This window comes from Pituophis catenifer, unplaced genomic scaffold (genome assembly GCF_029215685.1).
Source record: "Pituophis catenifer annectens isolate HBS135680 unplaced genomic scaffold, rPitCat1.0.hap2 SCAF_9, whole genome shotgun sequence".
Taxonomy (NCBI): domain Eukaryota; kingdom Metazoa; phylum Chordata; class Lepidosauria; order Squamata; family Colubridae; genus Pituophis; species Pituophis catenifer.
Window position 1 is genome coordinate 21,110,609 of NW_027256889.1, and position 18,591 is coordinate 21,129,199.

Here is an 18,591-nt window from a genome sequence, read left to right on the forward strand (position 1 = left end):
CTGTGTCGGAAAATGTTGTTTGAGGGGAAAACGGTGTTTATGAAAAGGCTTTTAATTTTACACAAGTGGGCCCTTTAGCTCGTCTTATGAAGCATCATAAACCGTCAAGATTCCTCATAAGCACTTGACCAAACAAACTTCCATTGACATTTCAAGAAGCCCCACATGGAAGAGTTCCTGCCTGTGGCAGGATTCCAAGACAGAGAATTCTGCCTCTGACATCTCCATTTTTTAAAGCCGCCAAACGCAACGGGGGATTTTCTTCACACCCTTCCTTTGAGCCAAAGGTTTTCAAAGGCAGCAGAGTGAGCTCTGAGTTTTGGAAGGGGAGAAGCTTTCAAGGGCCAGATCTCAAAGAAATCTTCCGAAGCAGAGAAAAACAGGGTCACGGAGACGATGGCATCCTTTGTTTAGCATCTCTTACCTTTCCTTGACTACTTTCATTCTCCAATCAAGGCGGACGCCTGCATTAAGGATGCGTTTTGGAAACGAGCAGTGGTGAAATCCAAATATTTTTACTACCGGTTCTGTGGGCGTGGCTTGGTGGGCGTGGCAGGGGAAGGATACTGCAAAAGAGCCTTGATAGTACAGTGGTTAATGCACCCTGTTATTAACACAGCTGCCTGCAATTTCTGCTGGTTCGAATCTCTCCAAGGCTCAAAGTTGACTCAGCCTTCCATCCTTTCTAAGGTAGGTGAAATGAGGACCCAGTTTGTGGGGGCAATAAGCTGACTTTGTATAAATATACAAAAGTATGAAGGCTATTGCTTAATGCACTGTAAGCCGCCCTGAGTCTCCGGAGAAGGGCGGCATATAAATCAAATTTAAAAAAAAAAAAAAAAAAAAAAGCTCCATTCCTACCCCACTCCAGGGAAAGGATACTGTAAAAATCTCCATTCCCACCCCACTCTGAGGCCAGACAGAGGTGGTATTTGCCGGTTCTCCAAACTACTCAAAATTTCCGCTACTGGTTCTCCGAACTGCTCAAAATTTCCGCTACCGGTTCTCCAGAACCTGCTGGATTTCACCCCTGGAGACAAGGCTATCAAGGTATCTGTGCTACCGCCTCGTTTAAAAGTAATGGCCTGATTCAAAGTTACAAATAAAAAAGAATCCCCAGCGAAGGGACCAGTGGTAGGTTGCTCCTGGTTCTGTCCGGTTCTTACGAACTGGAAGTAAAAGCGGGAGGCTCCGCCTAACTGCCTGGATGTCATAATGAATGATCTGCGCACGCTGCCATTGCGAACAGGTAGTAAAGGTAAGTAGAACCCACCCCTGGAAGGGAACGCAGGGCAGAAAACATCCTGCAGCCAAGAAGGCTCCACACCCATTTGCACTACTCAGGTGACCCTGAGGACACAGATAAGCCTCCAAGTGGCCTCAAGGACTCTTGGAAAGGATACAAATGACCCAGCTGTCTGCAAGGAGTATAAGTCCTCCCTTTCCCCACCATCCAGTCAGAGCTGAAGAAGCTTCTTGGATGAGAAAAACAAGAAAATCCAGTTGCCTCTTGAAAAAAGCACCTTTGGGAGAACCACGACCTGGATGACTGAGAATCTCCATAGATGATAAGGAGAATATTTGTAGCTTGGTATTGAAATGAAGGCTCCTGGATGCTGGATCACTGATGATGTTGTTACCTGGTTTGAGTAATAAAAGGTCTGCAAGAAAACAACCCACCTCAGAGAGCATCAAGGACCCCTTGAATCAAAGTTGCTTTTACAAGCTTCCTTTCTTGCCACATCTTCCAGAGTTTTGCTGTCTTCGCACTCAAGAAGTATCCCAACTGCTCGCAGCCTTGCCCAAACAGGTGCTTCCCAGATGTTCTTGGCTCCCGTTCCTATAATCATCCGACTGGGTGTGCCAGGGATATGTTGATTGAGATATAATGGGAGTTATGGTCCATTGCAACTGGAGGGGAGGGAGGGAGAGAAATGTGCTGAAACGATGAGCTTCTATTCATCCTTTAAGTGCCTTTCTGCAAAGAAAGGCGAGAGATGGGTGGGTCCTCGAATCTTCAGAAGATACATAAAAAGAGAAGTTTGGTGGGCAGGAGAGGGCAGATGCCCCTGTTTTGATTCTACTCCCTTGTCTGCCCTCTTGATGGGAATGATCTGGCGATTGGTATGAAACAGGGGTGAGTTCTACTTACCTTTACTACAGGTTTGCAACAAGATTGCATGCGCAGATCGCTGATGATGACATCCGTGGTGGTAGGCGGGGCTTCCCTCCGGTTTTACTACCGCTTCTTGTGAACCGGTCCGAACCGGGGCAACCCACCACTGGTATGAAATGAGCAAAGCAACACAGGAGTTCCCAGAACTCTCAGAAGTTCTTCTAAGCCTCATTGATCTTTATATTTTGCATCAGAGAAGCTCTCTTCCATACTGAAATTTCAAGAAGAAAAAGAATCGGGAAGTTGGGTATTTCCATGTGCTTTCAGCATTTCCACAAGTGCTTATGAGCTCCATAAGGGCTCATGGTCACTCACGCCTTAATCACCCCTTGCTTGGACTACTGCAATGGGATTTCCATGGAGCTGCCACTGAAGAGCATCTGGAAGCTGCAGCTGGTTCAAAACACAGCACGATTTTGGTACTGCGTGAGACTTCCCAGTAGTGTTCCAAGTGCAATTGAAAGTGCTGGTTGTGATCTTTAATATGCTGCATGGAATGGAATTGGGTTATTTGTGGGATTTCCTACTCTCAATGGCTTCTGCCTATCCTACCAGATCTAGCAGAGGAGACATGCTTGGAGATCTATCTTCTCTGTCATGGTGCTAGCATTATGGAACAGCTTCCCTGGCCCTGATCCTATTGGCCTTCAGGAAAACAGTGAAAATCTGGCTTTTCCCCCCGGGCACTGAGGCCAGGAGGTCGATGGATCTGGCATGGGATAGTTGTTGGATAAGCAGAAGTGTTATAGGGGCCTCAGCCTTGTTTATTGGTTGAAATGGTCTTTTTGCTGTGTGTGTTTTTATTAGTTGTTTTTATTAGTAGATGAGATGGATCCCATTAAAGTTTTAAGAAAATCATAACATCATAGGGGTAGAAGCAGGGGTGAAATCCAGCAGGTTCTGGAAAACCGGTAGTGGAAATTTTGAGCAGGTCGGAGAACCGGCAAATGCCATCCCTGGCTGGCCCCAGAGTGGGGTGGGAATGGGATTTTGCAGTATCCTTCCCCCAGGAGTGGGGAGGGAATGGGGATTTTGCAGTATCTTTCTCCTGGAGTGGGGTGGGAATGGAGATTTTGCAGTATCCTTCCCCTGGAGTGGGGTGGGAATGGAGATTTTGCAGTATCCTTCCCCTGCCATGCCCACAAAGCCACGCCCACAGAACCGGTAGTAAAAAAAATGTGGATTTCACCACTGGGTAGAAGAGACCTTTGTGGTTCTCATCCAAACCCCTGCTTAGGCTCTTCCACTAGTTCTTCTACTGTTTAATAGCTCATGTAATCAAGAAATGTCTTCTTATAAATTTGGATCTCCTTCTGTAAAGCTTCCGCTCATTGATAGCAAGATAATTTACTGTAGCCCAGCCCTGATTTTGAAAGTGTGTCCAGAAAGCAAGGAGAAAGTTGAGATAGTAGAAGATCGTTCATGTTGTTGGAGATTGGGTGTTCATTGCATTTGTTAGGATATGGTTTGAGCCTAACAGGTTGTCCAAACAATATGTGTTCTGTGACTTTAATATGAATATGTATTGTGTGACTTTAAAGTTTTACTGCTAATTCATTGTAATGCTGAGTCATGCTGTAATTGGTTGTGAACGTATTTAAGAAAGGTATTGTAAAGTATTCAGTTGATGATAAGCTACCATAATGTGTGGATTTGCTATCATTGTGCTATCATCGGTTGGATGGATCTGCTACCATCGTGGTTTGTTACCAGAGTGAGTTTGTAATTCTAACCAACTACTGTTTGTGTGGTAAGAAGAGTTTTTGTATCACTGGACTGATTTAACTGGCAAAGACTTGGATTTATTTAAAAGACTATGAGATTGTTTTTTCACTATAAAGTAAACTTTTGATAAACCAGTTTGCACATCTCTTATTCATTGCTCTCAGCAACGTTTCTCTGTGCTCTACACTCTGCTGGTTGGTAACACAACAACAATATCCTTAACAGCATTCGTGGCATGCTCTCAAAAACCCCCCAAACTCTTGCGACACCAAAAACAATTACCTGCCTGGAGGATTAATCTGGTAAATTGAAAGTTGTGACTTCTGATTGGACAGGAAAAGAACTAGGTTCACAATGCTTAAACAGCTGAGGAGAGACCAAGATGGGCTACCAAAGCCAAGCTTTGCTCTCGAAAGAGCTGCCCTCTCCCCACTTTTATTCTGGCTCATCTGCCTTCAAGAATAGCTTGGAGGTTCCCTCAGGCTAAGACGCTGAGCTTGTCGATCGAAAGGTCGGCAGTTCAGCGGTTCGAGTCCCTAGTGCCGCGTAACGGGGTGAGCTCCCGTTACTTTGTCCCAGCTTCTGCCAACCTAGCAGTTCGAAAGCACGTAAAAAAAAAAATGCAAGTAGAAAAATAGGCACCACCTTTGATGGGAAGGTAACAGCATTCCATGCTCCTTTGGTGTTTAGTCATGGCGGCCACATGACCACGGAGACGTCTTCAGACTGCACTGGCTCTTCAGCTTAGAAACAGAGATGAGCACTGCCTCCTAGAGTTGGGAACGACTAGCACATATATGCGAGGGAAACCTTTACCTTTATCTCCCTCAAATAACATTGCTCCCCCCCTTTTTTTTTGGTTACAGGGAAACTCTCAGCAAGGCACCATGTTCCATGAGGTGACTCTGTGGTTGCTGGTGGGCATCCGAATCTCTGCAATAGCCGGAGGGGGCCCCGGAGGAGGTTATGGGCAGATGAAATACATGCAGCCGGTGGTGAAAGGGCCCCTCGGCCCTCCGTTCCGAGAAGGTAAAGGCCAGTACGTAGGTAAGTGGCACCCAGCAGTGTGCAGGGAGGCCAAATTTGAGAGAGGACAAAAAAAAGTTTGCTTTGGAAAGAAATTCAGCCTATCATCTTAACCTTGTTTAGATTGGCTTTGTGGTTTGAGATATCTTTTATGGCTTTTGCGTTTCTCCTTTGAGTGTGTCTTACAGTAAACGGCTCTGAAAAGCTTGCCAGATGCTGATGAAATGCCTTAGATATATTAATTACCTTTAAAGATTTTCTGTCTGGCTTTCCCCAGTAAGATAAAGGGGAGATAAAATGATATCTTTATCTGGCCTCTGCTGTCTGATTCCCACAATCCCTTCCCTTTTACAATGGGAACCAAAGTTAACCAAGAGACAGTTTGGGGCCCAACTGTGAATTACCAAAGGACAGGAGGAAATTAGACCGGTCAGATTCATGCAGCACATTTACTGGATGAACTCTCTTCTTGGACTGCTCACTTAACCGAGTAACAGGGTTGGAAGGGATCTTGGAGGCCTTCTAGTCCAACCCCCTGGTCAAACCGGAGACCCTATGCCCGTGATGGCAAACCTATGGCACGTGTGCAACAGGTGGCATATCTGTGGGCACGCAAGCGTTGCCCTAGCTCAGCTCCAACGCCCCTGCCAGCTGATTTTCGGATCTTCCAGAAGTCGGGAAACAGGCTGTTTCCGGCCTCCGGAGGACCTCTGGGGGGTGAGGAAGGCTGTTTTCGCCCTCCCCAGGCTCCTAGAAAGGCTCTGGAGCCTGGGGAGAGTGAAAAACGGGCCTTCTGGTCCCATTGGAAGTCAGGAAATGGGACATTTCCGGCCTCCGGAGGGCCTCGTGGGGGGGGAGGTTGAAGGCTGTTCTAGCCTTCCCTTAGAAAGGCTCTGGAGCCTGGGGAGGGCGAAAAACGGGCCTACTGGGCCCACTGTTCCATCGCGTGCCAAAAGCAGGGGGAGCGCAGGGGTGTCGTGCGCGCATGCACGGTGGTGCAGGGCACATTGAATTATGGGTGTGGGCACGTGCGTGACCCCCCCCCGTGCTCTCCCTGCTTTTGGCATGCAACGGCAAAAAGGTTCGCCATCACTGCCCTGTGCCATTTCAGACTTTCACCGAACGAGAATTGAAAAACGTGCCTAATTGTTGCATAAGATACTGTGCCACGAAAAAGATAGCCAAGTTTCTGCCTAACTAAGCTTTGCAAATTGCATAAACGCAGGTGCTAGGTTTTAAGTGACCTGGTTAAGGATCTCTCCCTGTGCGGGTGGTTATATCCACATACCAGGGGTGAAATATTACCGGTTCGGGCCGGTTCAGGTGAACCGGTAGTAAAAAATGCTACTGGTTTGCTGAACCGGTAGTAAATTAAAAAAAAAAAAAGTTCTGAAGATCAGCTGAGCGACACGCGATCGTCGGAAGTTTTTTTAAAAAAACTTTTTATTACTTTTTACTACCGGTTCCAGAGAACCGGTAGTAAAAAATGCTTTAAAAGGTAAAAAAAAAAAAAAAAAAAGGTTCCGACAATCACAGCTGTGGTGCGTAAGCTTGGGAACCTTTTAAAAACTTTTTAAAAGCATTTTTTACTACCGGTTCTAAAAATACTTTTAAAAAGTTTTTAAAAAGGTTCCCAAGCTCACGTGCCACAGCTGATTCCTCCCTCCCCTGCTGTTCTACTTACCTTTCCAAGCCTCCTTTTGGTGTGTATTGCGCATGTGCGCATGCAGTGTGCAATTGGCACGCAGTGCGCATGCGCAGCCATCAAACCAGTGGCAAACCGGTTCCACTGCCACATTTCACCACTGCCACATACTCTATTTATCCAGGTCAGGTAAAGATCTGAACATCCACAGAATACGCTAAACATGGTTTAAGGTATTGGTTCTCATCTTTAAAGTGCTCCATGTCTTAGGGCCAGGGTATTTGCGAGACCGCCTGCTGCTACCGATAACCTCCCACCGGCCAATACGCTCTCACAGAGAGGGCCTCCTCAGGGTGCCGTCGGTCAGGCAATGTCAGCTGGCGGCCCCCAGGGGGAGAACCTTCTCTGTGGGGGCACCCGCCCTGTGGAACGAGCTGCCTCCTGGAATACGACTGATCCCGGACCTCCATACCTTCCGTAAGGCCCTGAAGACTTATTTATTTCACCAAGTCGGCCTAGCCTAAATGGTTTTTAATTGGGATTTGAAATTTTACGGACTTGGGGGTTTTAAATTAGGAAGCCAATGATTTAATTCTTTTTAATTATCTTAACTTTTGTACTGTATGTATTTTTAATTTTGGCTGTTCACTGCCCTGAGTCCCTTCTGGGAGAAGGACGGTATACTAAGTAAGTAAGTAAGTAAGTAAGTAAGTAAGTAAGTAAGTAAGTAAGTAAGTAAATAAGTAAATAAGTAAATAAATAAATAAATAAATAAATAAATAAATAAATAAATAAATAAATAAATAAATAAATAAATAAATAAATAAATGGTTACTGTTAGCCCACATTTGGCCTTTGGTTAGGTGTGGTGCAAATCCAGGAAATGGGCCATTTGCAGTAATTGGTTAAAATCTATCTTGCGAATATAGAGATCACAAGCGTGTGTCTCTCGCTAGCAGGAATGACAAGTGTCTGGTGTGAAGTTTCCAAGAGTGATTACGTTGTTCTCCCTTGACAGTTGCCAGGCGGGGAAAAAAGTCTGGGGCATAAATGGAAATTAGAGAGATGAAGGCCTTTTTCGTGGTTATAATAAGCCAGAGGGGAAAAAAAACCTCTCTAAACAAGTAGCGTGCAATGAGAGAACATTGTTAATTGCGTAGAATGTGGCTGCATGTTTTAAAAGAACAGGGAGAGTTTAGAAGGCATTGTGATGCTCTGAAGGATCCCCCACCCAGTTTGGATAATTCCCAGACTTTAGTCACTTTTAAATCAGAAGAAAATAAGTCAAATTGAAAATATAGTTTACCCTCTAATCTGCAAGTGGAGAATTGGTTGGCTCACAAAGGAGCTGCATTTGAGTATTAAAATACTCAGCTCTGGAGCCCAGGGACAAGTCTCGACAGTTCTGCATTTGAATAGGATTTTACAGGTTAAACATAATAGGACTGTACCAGCCAAACACTATGCTTTTTCTCATGCAATCACAGCCTACAGACGTGATTAGCTGCCTTAGACAGTAAACTCTTATGGTGGCTATTCACTGCTTGCACAGGTAAATTTTGACTGGCCCAACTACCATGTTTTCTGGAATTTAGCCATTTCCCCCCTCCTCCCCCCCTTGACAATGAACTTTAGAACTTTTCATCTAAAACGATACGGTCAAGGTTGGCCATCGGATCTAACATCTGGTGGCCTTTCAAGATGGAAGGACCAAAGTTTGTCTTCACTCGTGCTGGTCTTTTTCACTCTTTCTGCTACTTCAAAGATCTTGCAGAAAGGCACTTGGTTAATTTATTGGGGAAGGAGGCATAGAGGAAAAGAACAGTTTCGTGCGAAGATGGTGATTTAAGAAGACACCTGAAAAGGTTATTGAATGCAAGCAGGGCTGATGAGGAGAGATACCTGGTTAGCAAGGTAAATCACTAGGTAAAGGTTTCCCTGTCCAGTTGTGTCCAACTCTAAGTCATGGTGCTTGTCTCTGTTTCTTGGCCAAGGGAGCCAGTGTTGTTCAAAGACAATTTCTGTGATCATGAAGCCGCCATGACTATGCCAAAGGAGCATGGAACTCTGTAACTTTCCCACCGAAGTGGTACCTATTCATCTACTCGCATTTGAATAGAATAGTATAACAAAGTTGGAAGGGAACTTGGAGGTCTTCTAGTCCAACCCCTTGCTTAGGCAGGAAATCCTATACCACTTCAGACAAATGGTTATCCAACATCTTAAAAACTTCCAGTGTTGGAGCATTCACAACTTTTGGAGGCCAGTTGTTCCACTGATTAATTGTTCTAACTGTCAGGAGATTTCTCCTTAGTTCTAAATTGCTTCTCTCCTTGATTAGTTTCCATCCATTGCTTCTTGTCCTGCCCTCAGGTGCTCTGGAGAATAGTTTGACTCCCTCTTCTTTGTGGCAGCCCCTGAGATATTTGAAGACTGCTTTCATGTCTCCCCTAGTCCTTCTTTTCATTAAACTAGACATACCCAGTTCCTGCAACCATTCTTCACTTGTTCACATATTTGCTTGCTTTTGAATTGCTAGGTGGGCAGGAGCTGGGGCAAGAACAGGAACTCACCCTGTTGCATAGAGCTTGGGTCTCGAACTTGGGCTGTCAGCTCTCCAAGTTCCACTTCTTTAACCGCTGAGCCCCCTTTGATGAGGAGAGAGACTGGTTAGCAAGGTGAATCATTAGACCTGGCTTAATCTCCCAGGAACAATTTTGGCAAGAGACAATGTGCAGGTAATTGTATTGAAATGCTGGATGGGGCATTCTCATCATCTCTTTAAGATGGAAGCTGATTCGTGTCATTAATTCCTCTACCTTGCGACAAAGCTGTTGATTTTTAAAAAAAAAGTAGTTTAAGTTGCTGAGCTTGAAAATAAATCCACTGTACAAGGCTTAAGTGGCATAACTTGGCACCAGAGATATGTGTACTTAAGGTTCCTCATCCTGCAGTGAGAAAGACCTAGTCCTGGAGTCTGGGGAAGGCTCGGATTCAGGGCTCTGAGTCAGAGAGGGGGCCAAGGCCATCTGGTAGTTCTTTGCTGCCTCCAGAGCAGGGGTGAAATGCTCCTGGTTCGGAGCGGATCGCTCGATCCGGTAGCGATGGCAGCGGAGAACCGGTAGCAAAAATCCCAGCCCCCCCCATGCCCAGCTGAGCCACGTGATCATCAGAGGCTTTTTTTTTTCTTTTAAAAGCATTTTTTTCTACAACCTCTTCAGCTGAAAAAATGCTTTTAAAAGTAAAAAAAAAAAAAAAAGCCTCTGATGATCCCGTGGCTCAGCTGGGATCGTCAGAGGCTTTTCAAAGCATTTTTCCTGTAACCTCTTCGGCCAAAGAGGTTGTAGAAAAAATACTTCGAAAAGTTTAAAAAAAAAAAAAAGTTGGCCACGCCCACCCAGTCACATTATCCCCCACCAAGCCACGCCCACAAAACCCGTAGTAACAAATTTTACATTTCACCCCTGCTCCGGAGTCTCCAGAGTCTGACATCAGCGAGGCAGAACAGCGGGAGCCTGTTCCTAGTGTGCGCATGCGCAGAGCTGCCAGAAGACAGGAACAATTAAGTAAACAGGGTCGACTTGGGAGTAAGGCTTGGAGGTGATTGGCCCCTCCCATAAGGCATAAAAGAGAAGTGAACGGGACGTGAGCTTTTGCAGGAAGCAATTAGTTCATCTGGTCGGTAAAAGCTCTGGAAAAACTCTGTTTGACTCTGTGCTAAGTTTGGCCTTGCCCTGTGTGTGGCAATTAATTCTCTGGTAGCATTCCAAGGGAGATAAGGTGTGTGTTTGTAAACACTCCTCTGATAGACTGTTTGAGAAGTCTTTCGGACTGGGAATGACAATAATTCACAGCCATATGAATTAAAGAGGTTTGCTGAGACTAAGTTTGTGCTGTATACTTTCTAAGGAAGCCTAGGTCAGAACATCAGGAGCGAATTCAGAATGGGGACTATGTATTTCTCAGGCACTCGGATTCACAGTAGTAGCTATATGATTAGACTTTGGAAAGGGCAACCCCACCACTAACATTGCTGGAGTATTCATTCATAATTTGGAGAGATGGACATGAGAACCCAGAGCCCAGGAGTTTACACTGGTTTATTTATTTTGTTTACTTGTATCCCACCTTTATTACTTTGACAAATAACTCCAGGCGGCAAACATATCCAACATTTCCTCCCCACTCCTCCTTCTTTTTTCTCCACAACAACCCTGTTAGGTGGCTTGGACTGAGAGAGAGGGACTGTCCCAGGGGTGAAATCCAGCAGGTTCTGGAGAACCGGTAGCAGAAATTTTGAGTAGTTCGGAAAACCGGCAAATACCACCTCTGGCTGGTCCCAGAGTGGGGAGGGAATGGAGATTTTGCAGTATCTTTCCCCCAGGAGTGGGGAGGGAATGGAGATTTTGCAATATCCTTCCCCCAGGAGTAGGATGGGAATGGGGATTTTGCAGTATCCTTCCCCCAGGAGTGGGGAGGGAATGGAAATTTTGCAATATCCTTTCCGCAGGAGTAGGGTGGGAATGGGGATTTTGCAGGATCCTTCCCCCAGGAGTGGGAAGGGAATGGAGATTTTGCAATATCCTTCTGTCAGGAGTGGGGTGGAAATGGAGATTTTGCAATATCCTTCCCCCAGGAGTGGGGAGGGAATGGAGATTTTGCAATATCCTTCCCCTGCCACGCCCACCAAGCCACACTCCCAGAACTGGTAGTAAAAAAAATGGAATTTCACCACTGGACTGCCCCAAAATCACCCAGCTGGCTTTCATAGCTAAGGTGGGACAAACTCAGCCTTCCTCTTTCTAGCTTGCTGCCATAACCACCAGATTGTACGGGAAGTTTGGTGTTTCTTGAACGCTGTTATAGCCAGTGAAAAGAAATCCTTTCCACTCAATTTGGACAATTCCAAGACTAGAAACAGCACCAAGAGGGAGTGTTTTATTGCACATCAAATCATTAACCATTCATGCACCAAGGAAGAACCAGGTCACTTGCCAAAAAAGTAGCTCAGTCGGCAAGACATTCAACCCTGCAAACCCATCCCTTTAATTAGGATTAAACATAGACTAAGCCTACATGATGCGATCAATACCAGGTTTTGTTTACAACAGTGGTGAAATGTACAATTTGTTACTACCGGTTCTTTGGGCATGGTTTGATAATGTGACTGGGTGGGCATGGCCAACTTTTTTTTTTTTTTGTACTTTTAAAACCATTTTTTCTACAACCTCTTTGGCCGAAGAGGTTGTTTTAAAAAATGCTTTTAAAAGCCACTGACGATCAGGCAACTCAGCTGGGATTGTCAGAAGCTTTTAAAAGCATTTTGCTACAACCTCTTCAGTGGAAGAGATTGTAGCAAAAATGCTTTTTAAAGCCTCTGATGATCCCAGCTGAGCCACGCAATCATCAGAGGCTTTTTTTTTACTTTTAAAAGCATTTTTTCGGCTGAAGAGGTTGTAGAAAAAAATGCTTTTAAAAATTAAAAAAAGAGCCTCTGATGATTGCGCAACTCAGCTGTGCATGGGGGGGAGGGGCAGGGATTTTTGCTACCGGTTCTCCGAACCACCTGCCGCCATCGCTACCAGATCAGGTGATCCGGTCTGAACTGGGAGCATTTCACCCCTGGTTTACAATGTTTATTTGCAAGACATGATTATCTGTTATCTGTGATCACATGGGAAATCTTTGAAGAGCCCACATCGACTTACAAATAGTTATTGAATTACAATGGTAATTGAGCCCACAATTTTAGTTGTAAGTTCTGACAGGTGGGTCACCATATGTCCATGACTGATTTTTGTAGCGGTTGTTAAGCGAACCCATTGTTTGCTATAAGGCGTGGGGTTTGGGTTTTTTTTTGCTAGTTTCCAGCAAAACACACTGTAAATTGCGGCCATGTGACTGCAAGGCACTGCAAACAGCCATACATGTTGGCCAGTTGCCAAGGTCCAAAAATGCAAACTTTGTGACATTAGAACTTTGGATTCTGGGTTGTAAGCAACTTTGGGGAGGGGAGCTGTTGTAGCTTCAGGTAGTTGCTAAGTGACTGTAATAGAAGGACTACCTGTAATTGGAAATTAACAAATTTCTTCCTCCAACTGGAGTTGACTGCCAGATGACGTGTTAATCCTAAACGACCCCATTAAGATTTATTATTATTATTATTTATTATTCATATTTCTATGCCGCCCACTCTCCGAGGACTCTGGGCGGCTTACACCAAAGACAATATACTAAATAGCACATTGCCCCCAACAATCTGGGTCCTCATTTTACCCACCTCGGAAGGATGGAAGGCTGAGTCAACCTTGAGCCGGTGAGATTTGATCCGCTGATCTGCTGAACTAGCAGTCAGCTGAAGTAGCTGCAGTACTGCACTCTAACCACTGCGCCACCTTGGCTCATTCACTGCCTGATTTTTTTTTAAAAAAAAAATATAAATAAAATTTAAAAAAAGAAAAAAGATCACCGCCTGATAGCATCTTCCCAAAAGTTTCCTTCGCGCAACCCAATGATGTGCACAGCCATTATTTATACTACTTTCCATTCTCAAGTTCTCCATCTGGTTGCCTGTGGTTGAGTTGTAGGACAAGAGGATTTCCACGTGGCACCAGACTGTGGAAATCTCTATCCAAAGCAGCTCCTTTATTGTCTTTTGAACAGCCTGTTCCTTACATGGCCTTTTGCTGAATCATCAAATATGCGGTATTTATTCTCAAATGTATTTATTTTGTTTTGCCAAAGTGCCAACCTGGTCCAAGTTTTTATTCCCTTCTCTAAAGGGTTTGGATGACATTAACTTTAGACTTCTCTTTTTTTTCCCCCTCCCTTTAAGGATTGCAGTAGTTACTTTGGGTTAAATTGATTTAAGCTATTTGGGACAGCGGTCACCAACTGGTGGTCCATGAGAAAATTTTGGTGGTCCACAGAAAAATTATTTGCATTTTTTATATTGCTCTAAATCAGGGGTCCTCAAACTACGGCCCCTGGGACAGATACTTGCAATGAACATTTGTGTTGCTGCAGAGAGTCTCTCCCTTCGGGGTCTTCTTGTGTGGGTCGGAGGGGGGCAGAAATTCCGACTTGGGGTCTGTTTCAGCCTCCTGGTGCAGGGCTTTGGGTGAAGGCTGGAGAGAAGTGCCGCTGGTGGCAAAGAGCGGAGGACCTTGTTCCAGAGGGACTGCATCATGGCCTGGAACTGGCTGACCATCTCAGCCTGCTGAGCCTCCAGGCGCCGGTACCTGGCCTTGCACTCCCACAGGTCTTCCCTCTGCTTGGAAAACCTATGCTGCTAGTCCTCAGTGAGGTGCTTCTGCTGAACCTCCTTCTCGGTCAGATCCAACTTGAACTGAGGCAGCTGTTTTTCCAACTCTTTCTCATGGTGGCTGCTTAGCTCCAACAACTGCTTCCTGTTGGGGCCCTAAGGAGCCGGGGCAAGCAGGCGAGAAGTGGCTGGGAGGGGAAGGTGAGTAGAGGCCGGCAAGGCGCCCCTCAATGTGAGTGACATCAAGTTGGCCATGCCCACCCAGTCACATGACCACCTAGCCATGCCCTCCCAGCCAATCATTAGGCAGATCATATTAGTGGTCCGCGGAATTTAAAATTATGAATTTAGTGGTCCCTGAGGTCGAAAAGGTTGGGGACCCCTGATTTGGGAGGCCTAGTTAGACTACAGAACTAAACACAAGAAATTGATTGAGCCTCAAAGATGACTTACCTCTCACCCATCACACAGAAGATGTTCTGTCTGTTTTTGCATTCTATTTCTCCAGACTTTAATGAGCTCCTCCTCCTCCTCCTTTAATTCTGCCTCCTAAATTTCTTATCCAGGTAGTTCTCGACTTACGACCACAATTATTGAGCCCAAAATTTCTGCTGAAAGCAAAACATTCATTAAGTGAATTTTGTCCCATTTTACGACCGCTCTTGCCACACTTGTTAAGTGACTCACTGCAGTTGTTAAGTTAGCAACATGGTTGTTAAGTGAATCTGGCTTCCTCTTTGTCTTTGCTTGTCAGAAGATCGCAAAATGGGATCACATGATCCTGGGACACTACAGCCGTCGTAAATACATGTGTTTCCAAGAGGGGAGATTTTGATCATATGGGGATAACATGGGGATAGCAATAGCAATAGCACTTAGACTTATATACCGCTTCATAGTGCTTTACGGCCCTCTCTAAGCTTTGACTCTGTAAAACCGCTTAGTCAGCATATTACCCCCAACAATCTGGGTCCTCATTTTACCCACCTTGGCAAGATGGAAGGCTGAGTCAACCTTGAGCCCTGGTGAGATTCAATCTGCTGGCAGCCGGTGATCAGCAGAAGTAGCCTGCAGTATTGCATTCTAACTATTGTGCCACTGCGGCTCATTATGTTGCAAATGTACCGTATTTTTCAGAGTATAAGACGCACCTTTCCCCCACCCCCCAAAAGGGGGTGAAAATTTAGGTGCGTCTTATACACCAAATGTAGCCCCACCCACCCACTGGCCCCCACCCTTTGGTCTCTGCCTCCCAGCAATTTACCTCCTTGCAGCAAGCAGCAAGAAGAAACAGCTCCTTTCAGCTTCAGCACAGCCTAATTAGCACACGTTGATTGGCTCTGCCTCCCAACTCTCAGCTGTTTTGCGTGGGCCTCTGCTGCTTGCTACAAGGAGGTAAATTGCTGGAGCAGATTTTTTTTTCCCCTTGTGCTAATCAAGCTACGCTGAAAACGAAAATGAAAGTAAAGCAGGCTGTTTGCTGCAATCAGGCAAAATTGCTCAGAGGCAAAGGCGGAGGGAGATTTCTTTTTCTTGTTTTCCTCACCAAAAAAAGATAGGTGCGCCTTATATTCTGAAAAATACGGTAAGTGTGAAAAATGGTCATACTTTTTTTCAGTGCCATTGTAACTTTGAATGGTCGCTAAATGAACTGTTGTAAGTCGAGGACTACCTGTATATGGAATACTAGGTTTGCCTATGGAAGGAGACATAGGGGAAGCCTTCTTCCTGACAACCAAGTCTTTATTTCAAGGGATTGGTCATGTACATTACTCCCTCTATTTGTCTATGGAGATTCTCTGTCATCCAGGTCATAGTTGTCCCAAAGATGCATTTTCAGAGCTGAAGAAACTTCTTGGATGAGAAGCGAAACGTCTTCAAAGAAAAAAAGCAGAAAGTCCAGTTGCCTCTTGAAAAAACACCTTTGGTATCCCCTCTATTCTGACACACAGGGACGTGATGGCTCAGTGGCTAAGACACTGAGCTTGTCGATCGAAAGGTCAGCAGTTTAGCGGTTCGAATCCCTAGTCCTGCGTAATGGGGTGAGCTCCCATTCCTTGTCCCAGCTTCTGCCAACCGTAAAAAGCCCGTAAAAAATGCAAGTAGAAAAATAGGGACCACCTTTGGTGGGAAGGTAACAGCATTCCGTGCACCTTTGGCATTTAGTCATGCCAGCCACATGACCACGGAGACGTCTTTGGACAGCACTGGCTCTTCAGCTTTGAAACGGAGATGAGCACCACCCCCTAGAGTCGGGAACAACTACCACATATGTGCGAATCCAGTTCAGATTAACTTTCTAGCGGGGGGAAATTGGATCACAGTGCAATGTATCAACTCAAAAGGGGACCCATAGGCAAGCAAAGCTCCTTTTAAACCATTGTTTCTCAACCTTGACAACTTTCGGATGTGTGGACTTCAAATCCCAGAATTCCCCCATCAGAAATACATGATGGTTCCCAGCTGGGAAATTTTGAGATTTGAAGTCCACATATCTCCAAAAGTTGCCAATGTTGAAAAGCACTTTTTAAAATACAATTTCCTCCCAAAATTCTACTCCAGACAAGGTTGGTCATTGCGCTGTATACCTGTTGCACAAACCACCATCTAGCAACCTGACACACACCTTGTGTAGACTCTGCATTGGCAGGGATGAAGGTTAAATTTGGATGCTCGAAATCACGAGGGTCTTGCGGCAACTTCTCCAAAGGATAAATGTGATTAAAAGGTGAGGACTTAACGCCTTTTAATAAAATAAGTTAGTTGGATAGGATGCTACCAGGCTCCTTCTGATTTATGGGACTTTGGAGGCGCTCCCTGTTTTAGCAACTCGATAACCTGAGAAATTCTATGTTTGGCAAGGAGTTCCTGAGAACTGGATCACTGTTTATAGAGCTGTAACGGGATAGAAAAATAATCTCTTCCCTTATCGCGTAATCTAATAAGAGAAGACTCCATTGTGCAGGAATGATATATAGTGCTTAGCTGGCATTTAAAACCTGCATCTGGAATCAAAGCATGTTTAAACACAAAAATGGATCGTGTGTATTTCCTACCCACACCACGTTTTCCAGTGTTAGCAAAGTTTTTCTTTTTTCCTTTTCTTGAAAATAATTTTATTAAAAGGTTGGAAAAAAACAATTAAAAAAATAGCAGAAACTAAAAAAAAAAGAAAAGAAAAAAAAGTAAGGTAGCCTTCTACATACAAGAGTTTATTTTAGTGGCTGTTCAAAGTTACAACGGCACTGAAAAAAGTTTTTCACACTTATGACCTTGATTAACAAATGTGAAAACTCGTCATCTCATCATCCATCTTTTAACAATAAGCAAATCAAATAAGGAATGTCATTTCCAACCCAATGATCAGCAAAACGTCCCAACAGAACTCTAAAATATTAACTTTACTTCTTCCTAGTTAGCTAGTTTACTTTATTGATTAGTGCATGGGCCATATCAAAGAGTTCCAAACACAAATTATTACTAAAATCGGATAAAAACAATTTAAAATGGAATTGGAATAAAATACAATTAAAATGAAATTGGAATAAAATACAATTTAAAACGAAATTGGAATAAATATACAATTTAAAATAAGACTGGAACAAAATACAATACTGTAATTTAATATATGGATGAGTAAAATATGACAAAATTATATTTCAGTACTTCTTTCCAGTGTTATTCCTGCACTATGGCAGGGTCCACTTAAATTTTATGATATTAACATTACTTAACGAACATAAAACTCAACATTCTGCCTCTCAACTCTTAGCTGTTAACAAAATCCCATTTAAAAGGCCTGAGAGGGTCCCAATAGGCCAACGTAAACAAAAGGAAAGAAAATAAAAGTTTAAACATGACGAAAGGAGACCATTTCTCCTTTACAGAAGTCAAGCTCCGATGGACCAGTTTTGGCACAGTTCTTATCTGATCCTTGTCCAAGGAGACCAAAAGGCAGCACAAACTTACAGTGCTGCAGGATTGAGAAGAAGAAGAAAAAAATTGGCTGATGCTAGTCTGGGATTTGAGGATCTGTGCATGCCAGGGTGTTTATTTTTTCCACTAGGTTTTTCTCACTGAACAGCAGCACACATCTGGCAGAACAGCCTGGGCACTGATCCTGCCAGTGGCAACAGAGGGAAAATTCTGAGTCTCTCTGAGTGTTAGACTTTTTTTAAAATTTTTGTCAAGCATGTACAAGTGTAAACATAATTATAAATACATGAAATGGATACGAATAAAAGATAACATTAGGACAGGGACGGTAGGCACGCTGGTGCTCTTATGCACGCCCCTTACAGACCTCTTAGGAATAGGGTGAGGTCAACAGTAGACAGTCTAAGGTTAAAATTTTGGGGGTTTGGGGAAGAAACCACAGAGTCAGGTAGTGCATTCCAGGCATTGACCACTCTGTTACCGAAGTCCTATTTTCTGCAATCGAGTTTGGAGCGGTTTACCTTGAGTTTGTATCTATTGTGTGCTTGTGTAGTTTTGGTTGAAGCTGAAGTATTAATTGGCTGGTAGGACATTGTAGCAGATGATTTTATGTACTACGATTAGGTCAGACCGAAGACGGCAAAGTTCTAAATTGTCTAAACCGAAAATTTCAAGTCTGGTGACATAAGGTATTTTGTTGCGAGCAGAGGTGTGGAGGACTCTTCTCGGGAAATATCCATGGACTCTCTCAATTGTATTAATGTCCGATATGCAGTGAGGGTTCCAGACAGATGAACTGTATGCAAGAATTGGTCTGGC

General features: G+C 44.3%; 1 protein-coding gene across 1 annotated transcript in view; it reads left to right on the forward strand.

The window, feature by feature from the left end:
* COL8A2 (collagen type VIII alpha 2 chain) overlaps positions 1-18,591 on the forward strand; it is a 62,075-nt gene that overhangs the window by 29,295 nt on the left and 14,189 nt on the right. Inside the window, exon 2 of the mRNA XM_070949877.1 lies at positions 4,768-4,948. Coding sequence (XP_070805978.1) covers positions 4,789-4,948 — 160 coding nt within the window. The 5' untranslated portion in view covers positions 4,768-4,788. The remainder of the gene's footprint in view (positions 1-4,767; positions 4,949-18,591) is intronic.